Genomic DNA, 20,113 nt, shown 5'->3' with positions numbered 1-20,113 from the left:
GCTCTTACAATAATTCAAGAACCTACCACCTAGATTTGGGGAACAGGGTGGGTGTAGGGGCTCAAAACTAGGTATGTTGATGAGAATTGAAGTCTAGAGTAGAGCCTTTGTGCTGTGGATCTGAGAAAGAACCCACAAATGGCCCTAAGAGGTTCATACAATTTGTGTTGTCAACCATAATTTGAAGGAAACAGGTAGCTTTTGCCTACCTGTCAGATCCCTTTCATGGAATGTCTCCTCATCCCCACCTGCCCTCCACCCCTCCCCCACTGTAGAATGTCTGGAGTCCTACATTCTACTCCTGTTTAGATTCAAATTTTCCCTCCTTTTCTTGGATCCATGAGCATCTGTTGGAGCCAGATCACGCTCTGAGTCCAGGACACGGTGATTTCACTTGCTGAAGCCTGCTAGGGAGCTGTGTTCGGTACCCAAGCCTGTGGAGATGTCTTCAGAAGGAGGTAGGCCTGGAGGGGAGGGGGTGTGTTATCAGATTCCTGCCACTCCTCCAACCCTTGGGAATTCAAATTTGACACTTCCCCTGGGGACAAGCTGTCTGAGCAGGAGTGAGGAGTGGACCCTTAACACCATCCTGAATATCCCACCTAGGGAGCCTGAAGAGGAAGATTGGAAAAATGAGACAGAAGGTTAGGGAAAGAGGAAAGGGGTTTTATAGTGTGCATCATGAAAAGAAACGCTCAGGAGGAGATGGGGAAACCACTCTTTTGAAGACTCACTCCTTCAAGAAAGTTCGGAGGACACTTTCTACTTCAGAAAGTCCCTTCCCTGCTAGTGAGCCTACTGAGGGCATTTCGGAGTGGATGTCAACTGTGTTCCACGGGTTGGAAACAGCTTATGAGAGTGGCAGTCTGTCTGCCTGGGATTCCTGATACAGGTTCTGTGAGTCAGTGATAGCTTGGGTCTCTCACTTCTTGGTAGACAGAGGCCTGGGGGTCTGGTTGAACGGCTTACAACTTCTCTAGCAGAGATCTTCTCGACTGGAAGGAAGAAACACCTAAATCACTCCAGGGATTTTTTGCAGTCTTCACCAGTTCCCCCTTCCATACTGCTACCAATCTGTTGAGATTCATTTGCTGATTCCCAGTGACCAGGCAGGGAATTCGGACGACCTAACACCTGGTTGCCTTTCCTCCTCCTCCATTTACCCTTTTCTTCTGTCTCAACAGCAACTCCAATGCTGGGACCAGATATGACCATGAATCCTGGTGCCTCCATGTTTCCTTTTGCTGCACTACCCTTTCCGCGATACACTCCCAGAGTCCCGCACCGAACACCCTGGGAGCGGCACCCGCCGCCCCTCATGACTTCACCATGCCCTCCAGGCATCCCTCTGGGGCTCTCTGCTTTCCCCAGGACACTTCTGGTGCCAAGCGTTGGGGATTCAGGCCCCAGTGGGGCCAGGTCTGGCAAGGTCATTGTTCAAGTGAGGACAGAAGGGAGATCAGCAGAGCTGCCTGGAATTCAGACCTTTGTCATGGTGCAGAACCCACTTAATTGGAGTACCCCAGGGGCTGCCAGTGGGGCACTTGAGCATGCTCCACCCCCTTTGGGGGAAGCCTCTGCTGTGATCCCTGACACTTCTGTTGTGGGTACTCAGGCTTATAGGGGAGTTTGGTCCCCAACTCTTTCTCTTCAAGCTCCACCACCAGCTGCCCAGCTGGCCTCCATTTTCCCCCAAGTGAAGGCTTGCTCAGGCCAACATGCTTCCTCTGGGAAGGAAAGCCTGGCTGCCACACAATCCAGACCTTCACTGGATGACGCCTCCTGTAACCCCCAGAGTGTTTACCAGAACTACCGACGTTGGCAATGCTTCAAGTCTCTGGCCCGGAGGCACCATCCCCAAAGCCCTGATACAGAAGCTCTTTCCTGCTTTCTCATGTGAGTGCCCTAATCAGCTGAGATTATCCTGAAGCTTTCAAATAAAGAGATCTTGGGGAGACACAATGGAGGTTAGGCTCTTTAGGAACACTTGAGAGAAGGTCATGAGGGTGATGGGATATGTTATGAGAAGATATATTCCTGATAATATTAACCGCACCTCCCTGTGTAGAACACTTGCAGGTGCCTTATCTCGATTAATGCTGACCACTTTGTACATGAAGTCAATCTATATATTTGAATTGTTACCTTAAGTATTATTTACAGAAGACTATAAACACTGTGGTAGAAGCCCTGGTAGCACAGTGGTTAAGTTCTATGGCTGCTAACCAAAAGGTCAGCAGTTCGAATCCACCACCCTTCTGCAGAAACACTATGGGGCCGTTCTACTCTGTCCTGTAGTGTCACTATGAGTCGGGATCAACCCAGTGGCAAAGGGTTTGGTTTTGGTTTTTTTAAACACCGTGGTAAAGTCAGGAGCCATGATGTGAATTTTGGTCTCAGATCACAAACACTACGTTCTTCCACTGCTCTTTACCTTCAAACATAGGAGCTGAGCATATTTTGGCCATTGCCACAGGAGACGAGAAATGGGCAAGGCCTAGGACAACCACTTTACATTTACTCCCACCCTCATTCCTCTGGAGAATTCCAGTTACAACAGGGAAGTGGTAGAGTATGCATAGTGGTGAAAGGCTTGGGCTCTGTCCTCCTTAGATTTGTAATCCTGAGCAGGGCATTGTACAACCTCACCCTAGAGTATCTCATCAAATAAGGAGACAAAATCGGTTAATTAAGGGGAGAGCTAAGAATATGATATGACCTAACATATGAAGTGTAGTCCAAAAATAAGTACCCACAAGAGCGAAATTTTCCTAGCTACAGTGTGTGTGAGTGGAAATTGGCAATGAAGTGCGGGGTCATGGGCTTCTGTGAATGAAAGGCAGAGTGATTAGTCATGTGGGACGCTTTATCTTTTCAGAGCAGACCCTACATCTCTCTCAAACCTGAGCTTCCCAACAGGTCAATCAATATGGAACTCTGATCACATTCCACAGGATGTTTTTACACATACAAGTTGCTCTCAATGGCTGAAAGACTGAAGGCATCTTCCTCCCTCCCCCACTCCCGAACACTCGCCCAGGAATACAGACACAGTCCACTAAACCCAAATTTCAAGCAGTCTTAGGGATTCCCTGGGTTCCAAAACAGCCAGTGGTATCCTAGGAGCAAAAGCACTTGAAATCTAAGACACTGGAAGAGGGATGGACACAGACAAATAGCAAGATAGATGTGATGATGGGCAGAAGACGTGTGTAGGTGTGGGGTCAAGATGGGGATGGAATATGTATTTGTCAAAACTTACTAACACACATGGGTATTTAGCCCAGTCCTGCGATCCCTGGCTAGACTGAAGCCCACCATGACCCTGGAGGAGGGACTCTGGCAGTCTGTACAGGAATGGCAGCGCAAAAGCAATTTTGACCGGATGATCTTCTATGAGATGGCACAAAAGTGAGTCCATGGCATCCTGGCCTTGTTGGCACTGAGTGATGAGGTGTGAACGAAGAGGGAGTGTTGGTACAAATCAGAGGGTGTGTGTGAGGAGGAGGTGTGCACGTACAGAGGGCTCCTGGTTCCCTGATGATCCCGCTCTACCCGCAGACAACTTCTACCACCACATTCACTGCTTCGAGTTTTCTGTTCTACATTCTTTAAGAAATTCACCCCTTCTACATGTTGGATTTGTGGATGCCCCAATACTGGAGTGTTAAGACAGAATGGGAATAAACACTGTGGCTACCCATGGAGATATAGTCCAAGCTGTAGATACTCTGCAGTGAGGGGATGTGGTGTACCAGACAAGTTCCTGCTTGCCTCAGTGTCCATATAGGTAACAGGGAATTTGGGGCCACTCTTCCTCATGACAACTGGTAAAAAAGTGTTCTACAACCATCCAAGAATGGCCCAAGCTGGAAAGGTGTGTTCAGGGGAAGGCAGCATCTCAGTCACCCTGTTGGACGTGTTTCTGTCCCTCATTGCCTTTCCTTCCTTGGTTTAAAAAAAAAATCATCAGAAGAGCCTGAGGCTTTTGTGAAACCTCACATTCCACCTTTTTCCAAATGTCTCTTGGACCACTTGCCCACCTGGTTTATATCCCAAGGCCTCAAAGCTTGAGACTAGGACCGGGACTCTAGAACTAGTCCTTGGTGTTATCTGCAATCACCTTCATCCCATTCCAGGTTCAGGTTGTCACCTCTACTGTGTGTTTTAGGCAAGAGCAGGAGAGGCTTGGAGAGCGGTGTGCATGAGTGGGTCCTGCTGTGTGTCATATAGGTCTGATTCAATTCAACCAACCAGTGTCAGCGTTGTGGTGTGCCATCAGGTGCTAAGGGTATGGAAAGGTAGTGAGCACTATGGGCTGTGTCAGGAGGAGCTTCCAAGAAGGCAGGGCTCATTTCCTTCACATCCTTCCTATGTTATAATGAGTTGTGCTGCAGGTGAAGGGATGATGTGGTGAACATGTAAAGGACCCAAACCTTGTTTGTGCCTCCTGGGAAATGGACTTACTGGGTACCTGGACAGGTCATTGAAGGCACATCTTTCTGCACTGCCCCATAATTGGCTGTTGCCTGGTCCTGGGGCTCCTGGTGCATCTTGCCTTCTCCTCAGCACAGCCTGTGCCTCCCTCATCCTTGTCAGGTTCATGGAGTTTGAGGCAAAGGAGGAGTTAGAGATTCAGATGTTGCAGCAGAGGAATGCGTCTGTCTGCCTGCTTCCTCCAGCTCCACGCAATCTTGATCCTCACGGGCCTTCATCCACTGTGGTTGGCCAGCATTCAGGTATGGCTAAGCAAGTTCAACAGGAGCTACGGGCCAGGGGTCAAAGGAGGTATGTAGGGACTGGTTATGTTGGGAGAATGCAATGTCTTCACATGTGGTACTTTTCTTTCAAGAGGCGGCAATGGCTATTTCTATCAGCAGAGACTGCCAGATGCCTGGGGTCTCTGCTACAGTTCATTACACACTAGTAGTGAGGTGGTCACGTTTTATAACTACCGTCTCATATGCATTATCAAAAGTGGGCTCCAATATCTAATCAGCTTTAAATGTGGGTCTCAATGAGACTTCTTGTAAAAAAATAGTTTCAAGTTTCAGGTTTCCCCACAAGTTGACTGTCTTAGACTATCTGCCTCTTACATTTTCTCCTCTCACAGTGTTTGTGGCTTCAGGTGTGCCTGCCCTACCAGGAACCATGTCAGTGTCTCCATAATTCTGCCTTTACAACATGAGGTTTGGTAGTGACTTAGTTATATAGTGTTGGATGACAGAAATAGCACAAGTGGATGGATTTACAAACAGAAATTTATTCTCTCACAGTCTAGGAGGCTCGAAGTCCGAATTCAGGGTACCAGCTCTCGGGGAATGCTTTTACTCTCTGTTGGTTTTGAGGAAGTTTCTTGTCATCAATCTTCCCCTGGTATAGGAGCTTCTCAGCACTGGGACCTCAGGTCCAGAGGATGGGCTTCACTCTGGGCACTTCTTTGCTGGTGGCATGAAGTTCCTCTCCTCTCTGCTTGTTTCTCTCTTTTCCGTTTCAAAAGAGATTGACTTAAGATACAATCGAATCCTGTAGACTGTAGACTCCTGTAGACTGAGGCCAGCCTCATTAACACAACTGCCTATAATCCTCCTTCATTAACATCACAGAGGTTAGGATTTACAATACATAGGATAATCACATCAGGTCCCAAAATGGTGGACAACCACACAATACTGGGAGTCATGGACTAGCCAAGTTGACACACATTTTGGGGGCACAATTCAATCTGTCACAGGTAGAAAGAGCCAAAATTTGCTGCCACATGAACATCCTCTTTCCAACCCCTCCTATAGTGTTCATTCCAAAGAAGGGAGGTTCCATGGCACAGCCCCCTAAGCAACATCAACACAGACCCCAGCACCCTTGGGAGCCCAAGCGGTCCCATGAAATCCCTCCTGAAGCTGTCAAAGAGTATGTTGAAATCATGGAAGATCTCCTTGGAACTGTCCATTCAGCCACTGTGGAGCCAGATGGGAAATGTGAAGAAGAAGCAAATGAGGAACAAGAGGAAGAGAATGAGCTGTACCCAGACCCAGGACTCCTGAGCTACATTGATAACCTGTGTGCACAGGAAGCATTTATCACCAAGGTGGGCTGGGACCTGAGGTTTGGTGTCTGTGGGTTCTGTACTTTTGGCATTCCACTCACCAAACATCTGGAGTTTTACCCCAGACATTGTAATTAAGCTCAGTTCCTTCCTCCATGATCAATGTGTGTGCCGTTTTCTGGTGTATATATGTGTGCGTGTATGAGTGTCTGCATATGTGTAGGTTGGGGTGGTGATATTTTAATACAATACTGGATGCAAATTCGAGAGGGAGATTATTGATTCTCTTCTAGAACCTCTAAATCACTGGTTACTCCTTGTCAAGATGTTCGCATGCCTCCTCCTTCCGTTCTCAGGTAGAAGCAGTTATTCACCCTCAATTCCTGGAAATGTTACTATCACCAGATTCTCAGGTAGATCCCATGTCCTTAAGGCAGGAGCTGGAGGAAGAGGAAGGACTCACTCTCACTCAGGTAAACCAGAGGAGGAAGGGAGAATCATAACATGAAACCCACAGGATTTCATCTAACCCGACAGTGCCTTGACTGTCATGGCTTCTGCGGAAGGCCAGCTCCAGGAGTGGGAGCAGGTGCAGAATGAGGAGGTAAGAGATAATGGAGTGGCCAAGAAGAGGAGTGGAGTGGTAAGGCATTGCGGTTGGGAAAACCACACAAGAGGATGGACAGGCAGAGCTGCAGTACTAGTTATTGAAGGACACTCATGTGACTGACTTCCCTAAATCCTGCCCCAATACTATGGTCTCCACCACCCACTCAGCTATGTGTTCTCACAGTCTGTACAGAATCAGTAATTATCCATTTTCCTTCCTTGCAGCTGGTGGAGAAGCGACTGCTGGAATTGAAAGGAAAAGTGGGTGTGGAGGCACCCCCAACTTATGGTGTGCCAACCATGGAGTCACCTTGTACAGAGTCTGGGACCAGTCAAGACCCAGGGAGCACAGATAACCACAGGATCAAACTACAGTTGAGCGAGAAAATGAGCACAAAAAAGTTGGATGCAGATGATCTACCAAAAGATGGTAGTGGCTATAGTCCTCTGTCTAAGTCAAAAGAACTTGCTCTCTTTACGTGGAGTTCCATGTCACAGGAACTTAAGTCTGAACAATCAGCTTCTCCTCAACGGGGTCCTGGTTGCAGCTCCCTTAGATTGGGAAACAGAGAAACCTTAATGTCCTTAGAAGCCTCTCCTATTAGTGAAACACCTGGGAAAGGAGAAGGGTCCAGTGAAGAAGAAAAGGAAGAGGAGGATCTCCCCAGCCTTGACTTCCTCTTGGCATCTCACGAAAGCCTACTGCCCTGGAGTCTTTCCAAGAGTCCTCTGCCTGCCTCCAGCATTCTGCACCGTGGAGTTTGGGGTACCTGGGGCGAATCCCAGCCCCGAACTCTGAAGACAGTGAGTCTTAGCCAACCTGGACATACAGCTGCCAAGTGTAAGATCCCAGCTCAAGTCGGAGCTCCATTACTTGCTGCAAAGCGGCCCTACTCAGGGGCTGACCTTGGAGTCTCTGGGAGGCAACCCTTGACTGTGGGTGAGGTCCAACTCTCACTGCCTCTGAAAAGAAAGTGTGACCCTTCCACTCATGGAAAAAGGAGGAAGCATCTTCTTAGCCAGTAGTGAGCTTTCCTCCTCTGTATGTCAGACCCTCAAGTTGGGGGTCCCGTAAATAGATTGGGGTTGTAAACTCCTCCCCCATACTTATTAGGCTAATGCTCCTCCTCTATCACAGTGGTACTTCTTGGCTGTTGTACAGACGCGATGAGGGCAGAGAAGGAGGCCAGAGCCTGGGCAGGGTGCACATCTACTTCCATGGTGGGAGATGAAGCACAGTAGCTTTATTTAAGGAATAAAAAAAAAAAAAAAAAAGTCCTCTGTAAACTGGGATTAAAGATAATTTTGTTGGAAGAAATTCTCATTGACTCTTTCTTCTTGTCCTCCTCTGCTGCTGGACGGATTGTGGTGCTGTGAAAAGGAAAAGATACAGGTGTCCCTTGTGTTCCTGATCCACATGTGATGTGACTTACCCAGCTCTTTCCTCCAGCTTTACCTGATGTCCTCAGGATACTCCTGGGGACAGTCTGGCTTTGGCCACTCAGGGCTCACTGATAAATCGCCAGGGGTCACTTCCATCATCCATTTTTCATAAGTTGTGGCTTGGTTTCGGGTGCTTTCTGTGGGTATCCTATCAATATCTCTGTCTCTTAATGATCTATTAATGGCATTTGCATTTCAGCCTTTCAGCCTTCTTGGTCATTAACTAATGTCTCTATAATTGAGCCTGGAGGCTGCACTTTTCTTGAAGGTTCTTTTTTTCTGTTTGCTAGAAAAATGCCAGGCAACAGATCTTAAATGATCCTCAGCACACCCAGGGATTTTCCTGTGTGGTTTATTTGACTTGACAGGATCAAGGCTTGGCTTCTTAGGGGCGTGGTTCTCTGTTTCTCTGAATTTACTCTAAGAAATGCTATCATGAATTCTCAAGAGGACTTCTAAATAAGCAGTGGTAGTATGCTATTTCTGGTCAGGACAGAATGAGACGGAATGTGTTGGAAATATATTTATGAGGATTTCTTCTGATAGTCTGTATATGAGGTACGAAAGTAGACAGAGAAGTTAGGAAGTCCCTTTGCCTTATTTATGGACAGGAAAGAATCTCATTCAACCGGATTGGGAAGGTCCATCCTGCTGTGTTCAAGGGAACTAACCTCAGGTGCCTTTGGAATCTTCCGAGGAGCATCCTATAAGCACTCTTCCCTTTCTTTCTCAAATGATGACTGAAATTCTAGGGTTAAATTGATGTAGCTTTGGTCTTATACTTTCATTGAAAATAGTTCCTTACAAACTAGAGGAAACTTACCTTACACAACAACAATAAAGTCCAGGAGAAGCAGAGACATGTTGAGGTTCATGGCGGACCTGGATGCCTGGAGTGTGGAAGGCAAGATGTGAGCAGGATTGGTACGAAGGGCTGAGAAGCACTGAGGCATCAGTTGTCTGACTGTCTGGGCATTTGCATAGACCCCATGTTCAGGGCAGTGGGTGTTCCAGTCGTTTGGCATTTGGTGCCTGTGAGCTCCTTCATGTGTTGAGAAGTTCCTAACCGGGATCTGGATGGAGACCTCTGCAAGTAAGATTCTGTTGGGCAAAAAAATCAAGACGAAGAGATGAGAATGAGGGGAGAGAACACCTCTGGTCTTTCCTCAGAATTGTCAAGTCCTTGCCCTCCAATCTGCACTTAACTCCTCAAATCCAGGTGTCCATGGCCTCACATCCCCAGCCCATTCCCTTCAGTAGCTGATTCTCAACTTGGAAGCTCCCTGGAATTCACCAAAGTTTTCTCCCAGCCTCATGCTGTTTTCTCCATGTTCTAAATTCTAATTTTACTCCAAGTGCCTGTGAATTTTCAGGAACGCAATGTCCCAGAAAGTTCCCGGGCAACACCATGCAGGCACCTCATAGAGTGTCCTCCTCAGCATAACCGGCAATCCTGGTGTATCCCAGGTATTTAGGGGAGTGTACGCATCAAACATCAAAAGACAATGCGGTGAGTGAAGGACAGACCCCTGGCTCCTCCATTTCCTGGTATTTGACTTTAGAAAACTCCCGTAAGTCCTCTACATTTCAGGATCTTCACTGGGAAAATAGCATAACGCTGTACACCTCTCAGGATGTTTGGGATATTAAAGGAGTGATGCAGCTGGTCCTTGGCACCCAGTGCTGTTGGCTATAGGGGCCGGGAGGCACTGCATATTCTCACACCCCTGTCTTGGGTGGCTAGATGGAGTTGGGTGATACCTCCAGCCCTCAGGTCCCTGATGTGTGCGGATGAGGTCCCTGTTTAATGGGCAGGGTGACATCAAATGTCACAAATCTGCAACTCCCCCTTGACAGTTGCAGTTGAAAACAGGCTTCAAGTGTATGCCCTCATGATGTTGAATTGGCCCACACAGGTACAGGCAGGGGTGAACGGTGCTACATGTCCTCAGATCCTTTATGCCAGTGTCCAGGCAAAGGGGCAGCTCCTGGCCTGACTTCCCAGCTGAGGGAGCATGGTGAATTTTTATAGCCAAGAGTCTAGTTTGGGTGCGGACAGCCCTGAGCTCTGGGATAGAGGCCTGGCAGTTGTTGAATAGTGCCTAACTGGTGTCAGAGTGGACAGTGTGGGGGAGGGGGGTCAGGTGCAGGGAGGGAAAACAGGCTCTTCTCTGCTGTTAGAGTCTTGGATGGGGAGGTCTTATTTTGACTCCCACACAGTAGGCAGGAGGTTAGAAGCTTGCACTTAACTTTCGCAGGTCCAGTACCATTTCCATCCTGATCCAGAGGCTTCTGCAAACTCTCCACTGCCCAGCCTCACCTGACGTGGTGAAATCTGTCCTGCATGCTACTGCTCTCCTCAGCCTGCCGTGCTCCAGCTGACCCAGCCAGCAGGGTGCTGGCAACCTCACAACTGGGACTTCTTTGCTGCTTCTGAACTGTCTGTCCTGCATCCTGCCACTCAGTCCAACTCCTCAGCTTTGTCTTTGATGATCTGGGCTCCTACACTGTCATATAGAATTGATCTACTTCTTTTTCATGTCTTGGATGTAAGAAGAACAACAGGAAGCGTCTGATTATTTTGCCATCTTGGCCCTGCCTCCTCCTTTTTTTTCTTTATACAACTAAGGTGTATTCCTATATATATATATATATATTTGTTCCATTAGAATAAAGTCAATTGTTCCATTGAAATAAAGTCAGAGTTCCACGCCCAGCATCTACGATCCTATTTGTATTTTTTTAGTCTAGAATCTACGATGATAACTTTGACATTCCCTCAAATTTCAAAGTCACCCTAAGAATAGACTTGCCGGATTTAGCAAAGAAAATACACGCACCAAGGACACTTCACGTAATACTGGGGATAGGGGATATATTTACAACAATATTAGTCGTTGTTTAACAGAAATTTGAAATCAATAAGTGCCTTGTATCTTATCTGGAAAAACTACCAAGAGGCAGAAAACATTAAGCTGTTATGACTTACCCTCAGAAGAACAGAACTGAATTTGCAGTCAAAAGGCCTGAGTTTCAATCTTGGTTCCATACACATAAAACACAGCACCCAAACCAAACCAGCATACCAATTTCACAAAATCTCTGCAGGTCATTTTGATTATCTGGGATATTGAATAGTCATCAAACACTCTTGAGCACCTAGGTTTAGTGTGCAGAGAGCAGACCCAAAGGTGAGGAAGGCAGAAAATCTTTTTCTCTGAAGAAAAAGTGCATACAATGCTCTAGCCCTGGATCTTCAGTTGTTAGGGCCCCATAGCTCTGAAATGGGTGGGTATCATGAGACCAATGCAAGATTCTACTCACTCAGATCAAATCCCCATCCACACACGCACTAGCTCCCATCTATCTCCTAGCTGGCCGTTCTGGGTCATGAAGCCCTAATTCTCAGCTTCAGCTTCACCTGTCTCCATCACACACTCTTGCTTTTTGGAATCCAGGCTCATCAATGTATGTCCTAAATCGTTGTAGGAACCGTGGTGCCATCATCTTTAAAGAAGGAACGTTTGTCTTTTTACCCATCATGAACACAATTTTCAGTGTATTATGGTGAAAACGATTTGAAAAAGTATTCATTTTGTTGTCTGGAGAGGCTTGGTAGAAAAACTGGTCTTGGGAGATGAGGGTGCTGACCCCAAGTGGTTGCAATAAGAAAAGTCACGTGAGAACAACTTTAATCCTGCTCTCACAGCAGCAGTGGTTTTTGGATGGGAGGGTATGGCGGAAGGAGAGAGGCAGAGGAGAAGTGTTCCACACGGACAGCCTTCCCACAAAAAATGCCCCTACTGGCACTAACAAACCTGGTGGTGTAGTGGTTAAGAGCTATGGCTGCTAATCAAAAGCTTGGCAGTTTGAATCCACCAGGCACTCCTTAGAAACCTTATGACGTAGTTCTACTCTGTCCTGTAGGGTCACTATGAGTAGGAATCCACTCAAAGGCAACGGGTTTTGGGACTAACATAGTATCTTGTCCCAGTAGGAAGACATTTTGACTCAAGAAGGAAATGTTGCAGAAAAATGCAATGGGAGTCATGTTGTAGTGGAAAAGCAGAGAATTCCTCCAGAGAAGACAAGGGTTCTTCTCCCCTCTTTGCTACAATTCTGTGAGAAAGTCATTTCATAATGTGGTCCTCTTGAATTGCCTCATGATTTCTGAGTTTTAGCTGAACTATAAACCTGATAAGACCCGAAGAATATTTCTATTTACAGCATCGACAGTGTTTGCCCAGTTACTCTGAAAAGAGCACCTCCATGCAGCTTCTGCCTCTCTGAAAACTGCCCACCCCTTAATTCTCTGCAGCCAGTAAACAGCTTCTTGATGTGCCTTTCTTGGTATCCTCTCCGGCAGCTACAGTGTACAACTCTACTCACATCTCAGCTTAGATGATGAAGTTAGAGAGATTCAAGAAAACCACCTTATCTTTTTTTAAAGCTACTTACTGTGACTGATAAAAGCAAAATCTTGGCAACTTTTCTTAGCTTTTCAGCTTGTATCATAGGGCAACCTTACATGATTTTCAATCCAGACCTTCCTATTACCAGAATGGTGAAGCAATTCATGGTATCTAGGCACTCAGGAAAAGCAGGCTTGCTGCTTGATTCTTCTGCTTGTCGGTGAGTCCATTGATTTTTTTCCCCTGATGCACACAATGGATTTAGGGCCATTGGATTTGACTGAGTGAGCTCAGGACCCACAATTTAAACATTGCATTGTGCAGGAACAATCAGGTCCAAATTCTGCAATCTTTTTTTCTACTACATGAAAATCTTTGACCCTGGAAGCATATGTGATTAAATTAGTGCATACGAACTTTACCAAGATTGGCCATGAAAGGGCAAGGCCAAAAGTCCCTTGGACCCAGTTCTCTGACCATCGCTGTGGGAAAGTGTAAGGAAGGCCTTGTCCACTGATAAAAATCATCTCCATTCTTGGGTGACAGGACGCAGAAGACAGGTGATCTTCCACCCAATCTCAGAGCGTTAGAGGAAATGACAAGATGTGATGATTGAGCCTTATTCAGCTACCCTGCTTTCTCTCTGAGCCTGTGCACTTGTAGGCTCCATGTGTTGGCTCTGTAGGGTCTTAAAGAGCCATCATCCAAGGAAGTGAGAAATAAGGTAAATCTTGCAATTTCGAGAAAAAGAGTACTGGATTATTGAAATTAAAAAATATGTATAATGACAATTCTAGCACTGATTATTTAAGGGCTGACTGGAATTATGAATTTAGCTTACAAACTAAAAAAGAAATAATTTGTTCCCACAGCAAATGCTGTTTAGACAGGAAGGAAGTAACACTGGCTGAAACGTATTCCTAACCACAACACAGGAGAAAAAGTAAACTGAAGGACACATATTGAGGACTCTTCCTTAAGAGATCTCTTAACATGCATTCCTGGAAGATGTGGAGACCCAGAGGACAGTGAGAGAATGATGCAGTGCCTGTAAAAATGCAAATACGATGTAGTAGGAAGTGCAGAGGCAGGTGAGGTAAAAATCAAGTGTTTCTCATTTCAAGGCAGTCCAAGAGGTTTGAATGACCAGCAGGGCTGCCTGAGGCAAAACTAACCTTTGGGTGATGAATTCCTTGCTTTCTAAGGGCAGCACTGCTGTGTGCCTTGTCCAGTAGGAAAGCTGGGAGGAGGAGTCCTGAATTAGAGGCTTTGAAGAGGAAGCTTGAGAGTGTTCACATTTCAAATGAGTATATTTCTCATTTTATTAACTGCCTCTTAAGAAGTAATGTTTGGATTTTGGCCTGAGTGCGTTTCTTAAAGGGAGTGTATTTGCTTAGGTCTTATAGAACAGAAAGTATAATGAATCCTGGAGCTTTATTCGATTCCACAATATTTTTTATTTTCTTTTTATTGTGGTAAATATATATGTAACAAAAGACTTGTCATTTGAACATTCTTCCTGTGCGCAATTCAAGTGTTTTCTCTTAGCCTTGGTTTCCTACATTCCCTTTTGGTCCTGATGAGTAGAGACCAATAGTTGCATTTTAGTAGGCCGCTCACAAGCATTAAAACCACAAACACTACTCAGCAAACTAGGATGTAAAACATAACTTTATGAACCACATCGGCCCAACTGACCAAGATGTTCCAGAAGACTCTAGTTCTAATATTTCAAATCCAGAAAACTAATCCATCAGGGTATTTGGTTATGTTTTAGAAATACTCACAACTCTTCCCTCTATGTGCTTTATTATATGTATTAACGTGTGCATACAGTCACAGATGCATATACGTATTCCTACACATACACCTGTATACACACACATACACACTCATGTAAACATGCCTATACACATATATGCCTATATATATATTTTTTTCCTTGTGTGTATTTTACTATTGTGGTTTGCCTTCATTATGCTTTGAACAATTCACTCTCATTGAGTGTTACCTCTCCATCATGAAAAATAACAAGTATCTACTAACTAGAGAGGAAATTTCCCCCTACCCCATCTCTGGTAAACACTACTGAACATTTTTTCTGTATATTTTTATTTGTCATGTCATTTCATAAATGTGATTACATACAATATCTGTTTTTTTGTGACTGACGCATTTTACTTGTTAATGTCCTCCAGGTTCCTCCATGTTCCAAGGTGTTTGGGGAACTCATTTTTCTTTACTGCTGAGTAGTATTCCACTGTAGGTATACAGCATATTTTACTTATCCATTCGTCCGTTGTTGGGCACTTAGGTTGTTTCTATCTTTTTGCTATTGTGAATAGTCCTGTGGTGAACATAGGTGTACATATGTCTGTTCATATCATTTCTTTTAGATCCCAAGGGCATACAGCTGGAGTGGAATTCCTGGGTCCCACGGCAGGTATATCTCCAGGTTTTTGAGAAATTGCCAGAGTGTTTCCAAAATACCTATATCATTTTGCATTTTCATAAGCAACAGATGAAGTTTCCAATTTCTCCACATCCCCTCCAACACTTGTCATTTTTTCCTTTTTGTATTTTTATCTTGCCCATCGTACTGGCTGTGAAATGGTATCTCATTGTGGTTTCGATTTGCGTTTATCTAGTGCCTAATGACATTGAGCATCCTTTCATGTGTTTGTTGGCCACCTGAATATTCTCTTTGGTGAAATGTCTCAAGCGTAGTAAAGATGGATTGAGATGTATGCCAGGCTTGGGGACTGCTCCAATAGTCCATCCCCTGTCCATTAATGCACCTCTCTTGTCCCTTGTGCACAATTTGTATTGGTGCCATGCTATGTGGCCATGGGAAGGAGAAGATATCAGTCTCCTGGTTCCAAGAAAGAATACAGGGTGAGATTCAATGGAACTTGGTTGTATAGTGAGTCACAGTTGGTGGCAAAGAGTAACCAGGCCTTCAGGGTCATCCAAAGGAACATAGAATGGAGCCTAGACTGATGGTCCCGCTCTTTTGCTGTGTTTGGTGTGGCCTTGCACAACAATTTTCCCTGAATTTCTCCTCACCTCTTAAGACTTCATCATCACTTAAAGAATTCCCTTCTGTCCCCACACCTGAGAGTGAGCGTCAGCCAAGTTGAACAATGTGCCCACAAGAAGAAAGAGGAAAAAGGCCATAGAAAGGCTGGATTTGGGGTCAGCCACAGCAGACTTTCAATCTCAGCTCTCTCACTTGCTGGCTGTGTGACCTCCAGTGTCTGAGCAGCAGCTTTCTTATCAGTAAGACATACATAATCACATTTTATTTGGATCGCTCTTCCAAGGAGAGAGAGAGTGTATGGAATATGCTTTCCCAGAATAGTGCCTAAATGAAGCTTTCCGCTATTTCCCCTATGAGAGTGTCCAAGTGGGGAAGGCTGGAGTGGTCTAGAGAAGATTCTATAAGGATATTGGAGTAGGCTCAGGTCTGGATGAGTAGAGAGGTCAAGGAAGTCCCTGGGCTTATCCCAGCTTCACTTTCACTTTACCCTGTCACAGCCCCCTCACCATGCACTGCATATCACTGTTTCAGTGCTCTTATTCCCCGTCGACTGTGCTTTCCTAAAGGCAGGAACAGTGTCCTTGTCTTCACTTGAACTAGGTCATTAACATAAAACAATAGTAATGGTAGTATCTGCTATTATTTGCTGAATATGTTTCATGTGAGATATTGCTCAGTGCTTGTTACAGATATAGATAAAAGTCAAAGCCATCTCATGATTTACAGGCCATTCCCACTGTACATATTGGACACAGTTCATCCAAGGTCACAGAATCAGTAAGAGGCAGCCAGGTTGGTTCCAAAAGAAAAACCAAACCAGTGCTGTTGGTCAATTCTAACTCATGGCAACCCAACTCGTTTCACAACAGAACTGTGTTCCATAGAGTTTTCTCTGGTTGAATTTCCAAAGGAGATCACCAGGCATTTGTTCCTAGGAGCCTCTTCGTGGACATGAACGACCAACCTTTCCATCACCAGTCAGCTCCTTAAGCCTTTCTGCCAGGAACTTCAAATGGCCTTAAATCTTCCAAACTTTTACTGTTACAAATCAGGAATCAATACAGTTAGGAAAAAAAAAAATCTTTCTGTTAAACTCAGCTCTCAGAGTTACATAATTTCCATGCAATGAAACTCCCCCATTTACTTTATAGTTTTGTGAGCTTCAGGAATTTGAAATACTGTGGTGTAACCATCGTCTCAATCAACATCAAGACCATAGATTTAGATTCTCTCTCACCCCACGATTGTCTTACAGAGACTTATTATGAATAGCTTCAGACTCTGGTATTTCGGCAGTCACCATTTGGAGGCCACAGGGTAGAGGTGGTGTGAAGCCCTGAGAACTTCTTTCATTTGGGAACAGGAAGAAGACTGGCATCTGCCTTTAAGGTGAGACCTCTTTGCCTATGGTCTCATTAAACGGGTGTGTGGAGAGTTCTCACTATAAAAAGAAATGTATATAAAAAGAAACGTATAAACTACTGGTGATAAAACATATCTACATACTGTGATGTTGGGAAAAGAAGCTTCATCCAGAGAACAGATCTGCCTTGCCCGTCTCCCAAAACTATGATGATCAGGACTCTGCCTCCTTGAACCTCCTTATGCCCTTGATGGCAGCCAGGGCACAGCCCAGCAAGCTTCACTTTTCTTCTTCAGGGTAAACTCTCTCTTCATCTCATGACGTATATCTCAAAAAAAAAAAAAAAAAAAAAATTGGCCCCATATCTCCCAGCTCTGTACATCATCAGCCCTTGCAGCAATTTCCTTCATGAAATCCTGGCGTGGGATTTTCTTTCCGGGGGAAAGATGCTGAGACTCTCCTATTCCTCTCTCTTAAATCTCAGGATCCATGTCTTACCACTTACAAATTATATAAAAGAGAGAAAATCAAATACACAAGAACACAATTTCTACATTGCAAACACACTCTAAATATACAAAAGCATCTTGGAAAAGAAGAACAAAGTACGGGACGCACACTTAAAGATATAAAATAGCACTATACACATGTAATAAAGAAAACGGTCTGGTTCTGGCATAAGAACAGACATAGATGCCAACGGCATAGTATTGAGATATGAATTCATACATCTTTGCCCAATTTGTGTCAACATTGAAGCTAAGCTCATTCAATGTGCGAAGAATAGTTCTTCAACAAATGATGCTGAGACGACATGATCTCCACGTGGAAAAGGATTCACCTGGATACATTACACCATATAAAAAAATTAACTCTAAGTGCATCGATGATCTAAATATGAGAGCTAAAATCATAAAACTCTTAAAAGTAAACATCAGGGTTAAGTTTTCAGAATTTTTTTTTCCCCACATCTTCATACATATGACAGAAGAAACAAAAGAAACAAATAAATTTGTCTTGGTGAAAATTTAAATCATTTCTGCATCAATGAGCACTATCGAGAAACTGAAGACAACTACTGATTGTGACAATATACTTGGAATCTGTACTTGCTTAAGGGTTTCATACACAAAGACATAAAGAGTGCCTAAAACTGAACACATACACCAAAAAATGGCCCAACTCAAAAAAGGGGCAGAAGACATAATCGACATTATTCCAAAGAAAATATACAAATGGCCAGTATGCAAGGGAGAAGATGCTCAACTTCATCAGTCATTAGGGAAATGCAAATCAAAATCACAAAGAAGTATCACTCCACACCACACCAATGGCTATTGACAGAAAAAAACCAAAAACAAACAGGCAAGCAAACGTAGAAGAAACTGGCTGTCATGTTCTTTGAAAACTGTAGAACACAGTTTGATGGCGCCTCAAATACTTTCACAAAGAATTACCATAGACACTCCCAGGCACATAAAGAAAAGAACTGAAAGCAAGAAAGCAGATACTTGGACACTGACATTTATTGCAGAATTATTCATTGAATTAAAAAGGTGGAAACAAACCCAGTGTCCATGAAAAGATGACTGGATACACAAAAAGAAAGCTTCCTGTGAATAGACATGACTCCTTCTTTCCTGAGTCCTTTCTTTTTGAAGTCTAACCATGCTGCTAGCACTGGAAGTCTCATCTCAGCATCCTGTTTTTCTGATAGAGTGACCTGACCTTCTTTATTATCCCCCATGACATGTGCAGATTTCAGTGAAATAACTGAAATCTCAAGAACAATTATTGCATGATCCCACTTACATGAAAATCTACAATATGCAGACATAGAGCAGATTAATGGCTAGGAGGGCTGGAGGTGGAAAACATGAGGAATGATTGCTAAACCCAAAGCAACAACAATGAAAAGAATATTCAAAACCAAATGAAAAGATCCTACAAAATCCTCCCATGTATTATCGATCAAATATTGTATTTAAAATATCTGCCAACAAAATACAACATAATTACTACAAAGTACGGACATCATGTTGAACCAGACATCACGAAGGCGCAGAAGTCCTTAGGTGGGTCCAAGTGAGGTAGGAGGCGTGTGTGGAGGCAACTGGGGTCCATCATGGTTACTGGACACCATCTGATGTGTCTGAAGCTGCACATGTCATGGGGGATAATAAAGAAGGTCAGGTCACTCTATCAGAAAAACAGGATGCTGAGATAAGACTTCCAGTGCTAGCAGCATGGTGAGACTTCAAAAAGAAAGGACTCAGGAAAGAAGGAGTCATGTCTATTCACAGGAAGCTTTCTTTGTGCTCTCTAGATCCATCCTCCTAGTCCTTCCTCTAGGACAGGGCTTTCCCATGCCCTCCTCTGTCACTTATCTGACTCCAACCCCTGCCTTGCTTCTCCCACTCCCACTTCACTGGCATCAAGCCTGCCTGGGGAGAACCAAGTGATGAGACACACCAATCCATTCTCTCTTTGGAGTCCTGAAGCCTCCTGTGACAGGAAAGTTGAGGGCTGCTGTGGCTGAGAAGCACTATTATAAGAGGGGATCTGTCATCTTCTTCCAGAGTGTTCAAGGAACACAGACCCAGTATCTAATCTCCCTTACCTGTCAGCCCCTCTGAGCCAACAGAGCTAGGCTAAGTCCCACATACTTACTCGGGTGTGACCAAGACCTTCACCTGCATTCTTACACATCTCAACACAGGGACATATCAGAAGGTTCAGCATACCCACAGCCAAGGTTGGAGGGATTCCTGCTGTGCAAGCCTGTATCTGGCAGTTTTTCAGCTAACTGAGGTTCCATCAGCTCAGGGTTCTTGGCACTCTGTCTTCCCAGGCCCAGGCCTAAGACTGTGTTTTCTCTATTTCCTGGTGACTAGTGCTCTTTGAGTCTAGAAAGGTTACCCAGCTCTGAGGGGCGGCCTTTTGGTGGGACTGCCGTGCCAGGCTTGGGACAGGTGCAACTTTTTTTTATCAAAATGACATCTTCCATTTTTATAACTTTAAGAGAGTTTTTGTAGCAGATTTGCCCATGGCAAAACATCCTTTGAAGTCCTGACTGCTGTTTCCATTGTTTTTGATTGTTCATTAAAGGGGCATGAAATTCTTGACAACTTCACATATGTCTCTATTTACTTTGGTTGTCCAGTGTGAGGATTTCATTTTCTTTATGCTCAGGTGGAATC

At 44.7% G+C, this 20,113-nt stretch overlaps 1 protein-coding gene and 1 long non-coding RNA gene across 3 annotated transcripts in view; one reads left to right on the top strand and one right to left on the bottom strand.

The window, feature by feature from the left end:
- Positions 1-3,319: 3,319 nt before the first annotated feature.
- On the top strand, positions 3,320-7,681 carry LOC135232407 (NUT family member 2G-like). Its single transcript, XM_064290969.1, has 5 exons — positions 3,320-3,411; positions 4,600-4,739; positions 5,793-6,088; positions 6,403-6,519; positions 6,881-7,681. The coding sequence occupies exons 1-5, from the start codon at positions 3,320-3,322 to the stop codon at positions 7,679-7,681; spliced, it is 1,446 nt and encodes a 481-aa protein (XP_064147039.1).
- A 970-nt stretch (positions 7,682-8,651) lies between these two features.
- Positions 8,652-20,113, bottom strand: part of LOC135232415 (uncharacterized) — a 62,646-nt gene continuing 51,184 nt past the window's right edge. For both annotated transcript variants that reach the window (XR_010322927.1, XR_010322928.1), the window contains 2 exons: positions 17,057-17,241; positions 8,652-9,199 (listed from right to left, as the gene is read on the bottom strand). This is a non-coding gene — a long non-coding RNA (uncharacterized LOC135232415). The remainder of the gene's footprint in view (positions 9,200-17,056; positions 17,242-20,113) is intronic.

This window comes from Loxodonta africana, chromosome 9 (assembly GCF_030014295.1).
Source record: "Loxodonta africana isolate mLoxAfr1 chromosome 9, mLoxAfr1.hap2, whole genome shotgun sequence".
NCBI classification, from domain to species: Eukaryota; Metazoa; Chordata; class Mammalia; order Proboscidea; family Elephantidae; genus Loxodonta; species Loxodonta africana.
This window is presented reverse-complemented; position numbering and strand designations above follow the sequence as displayed.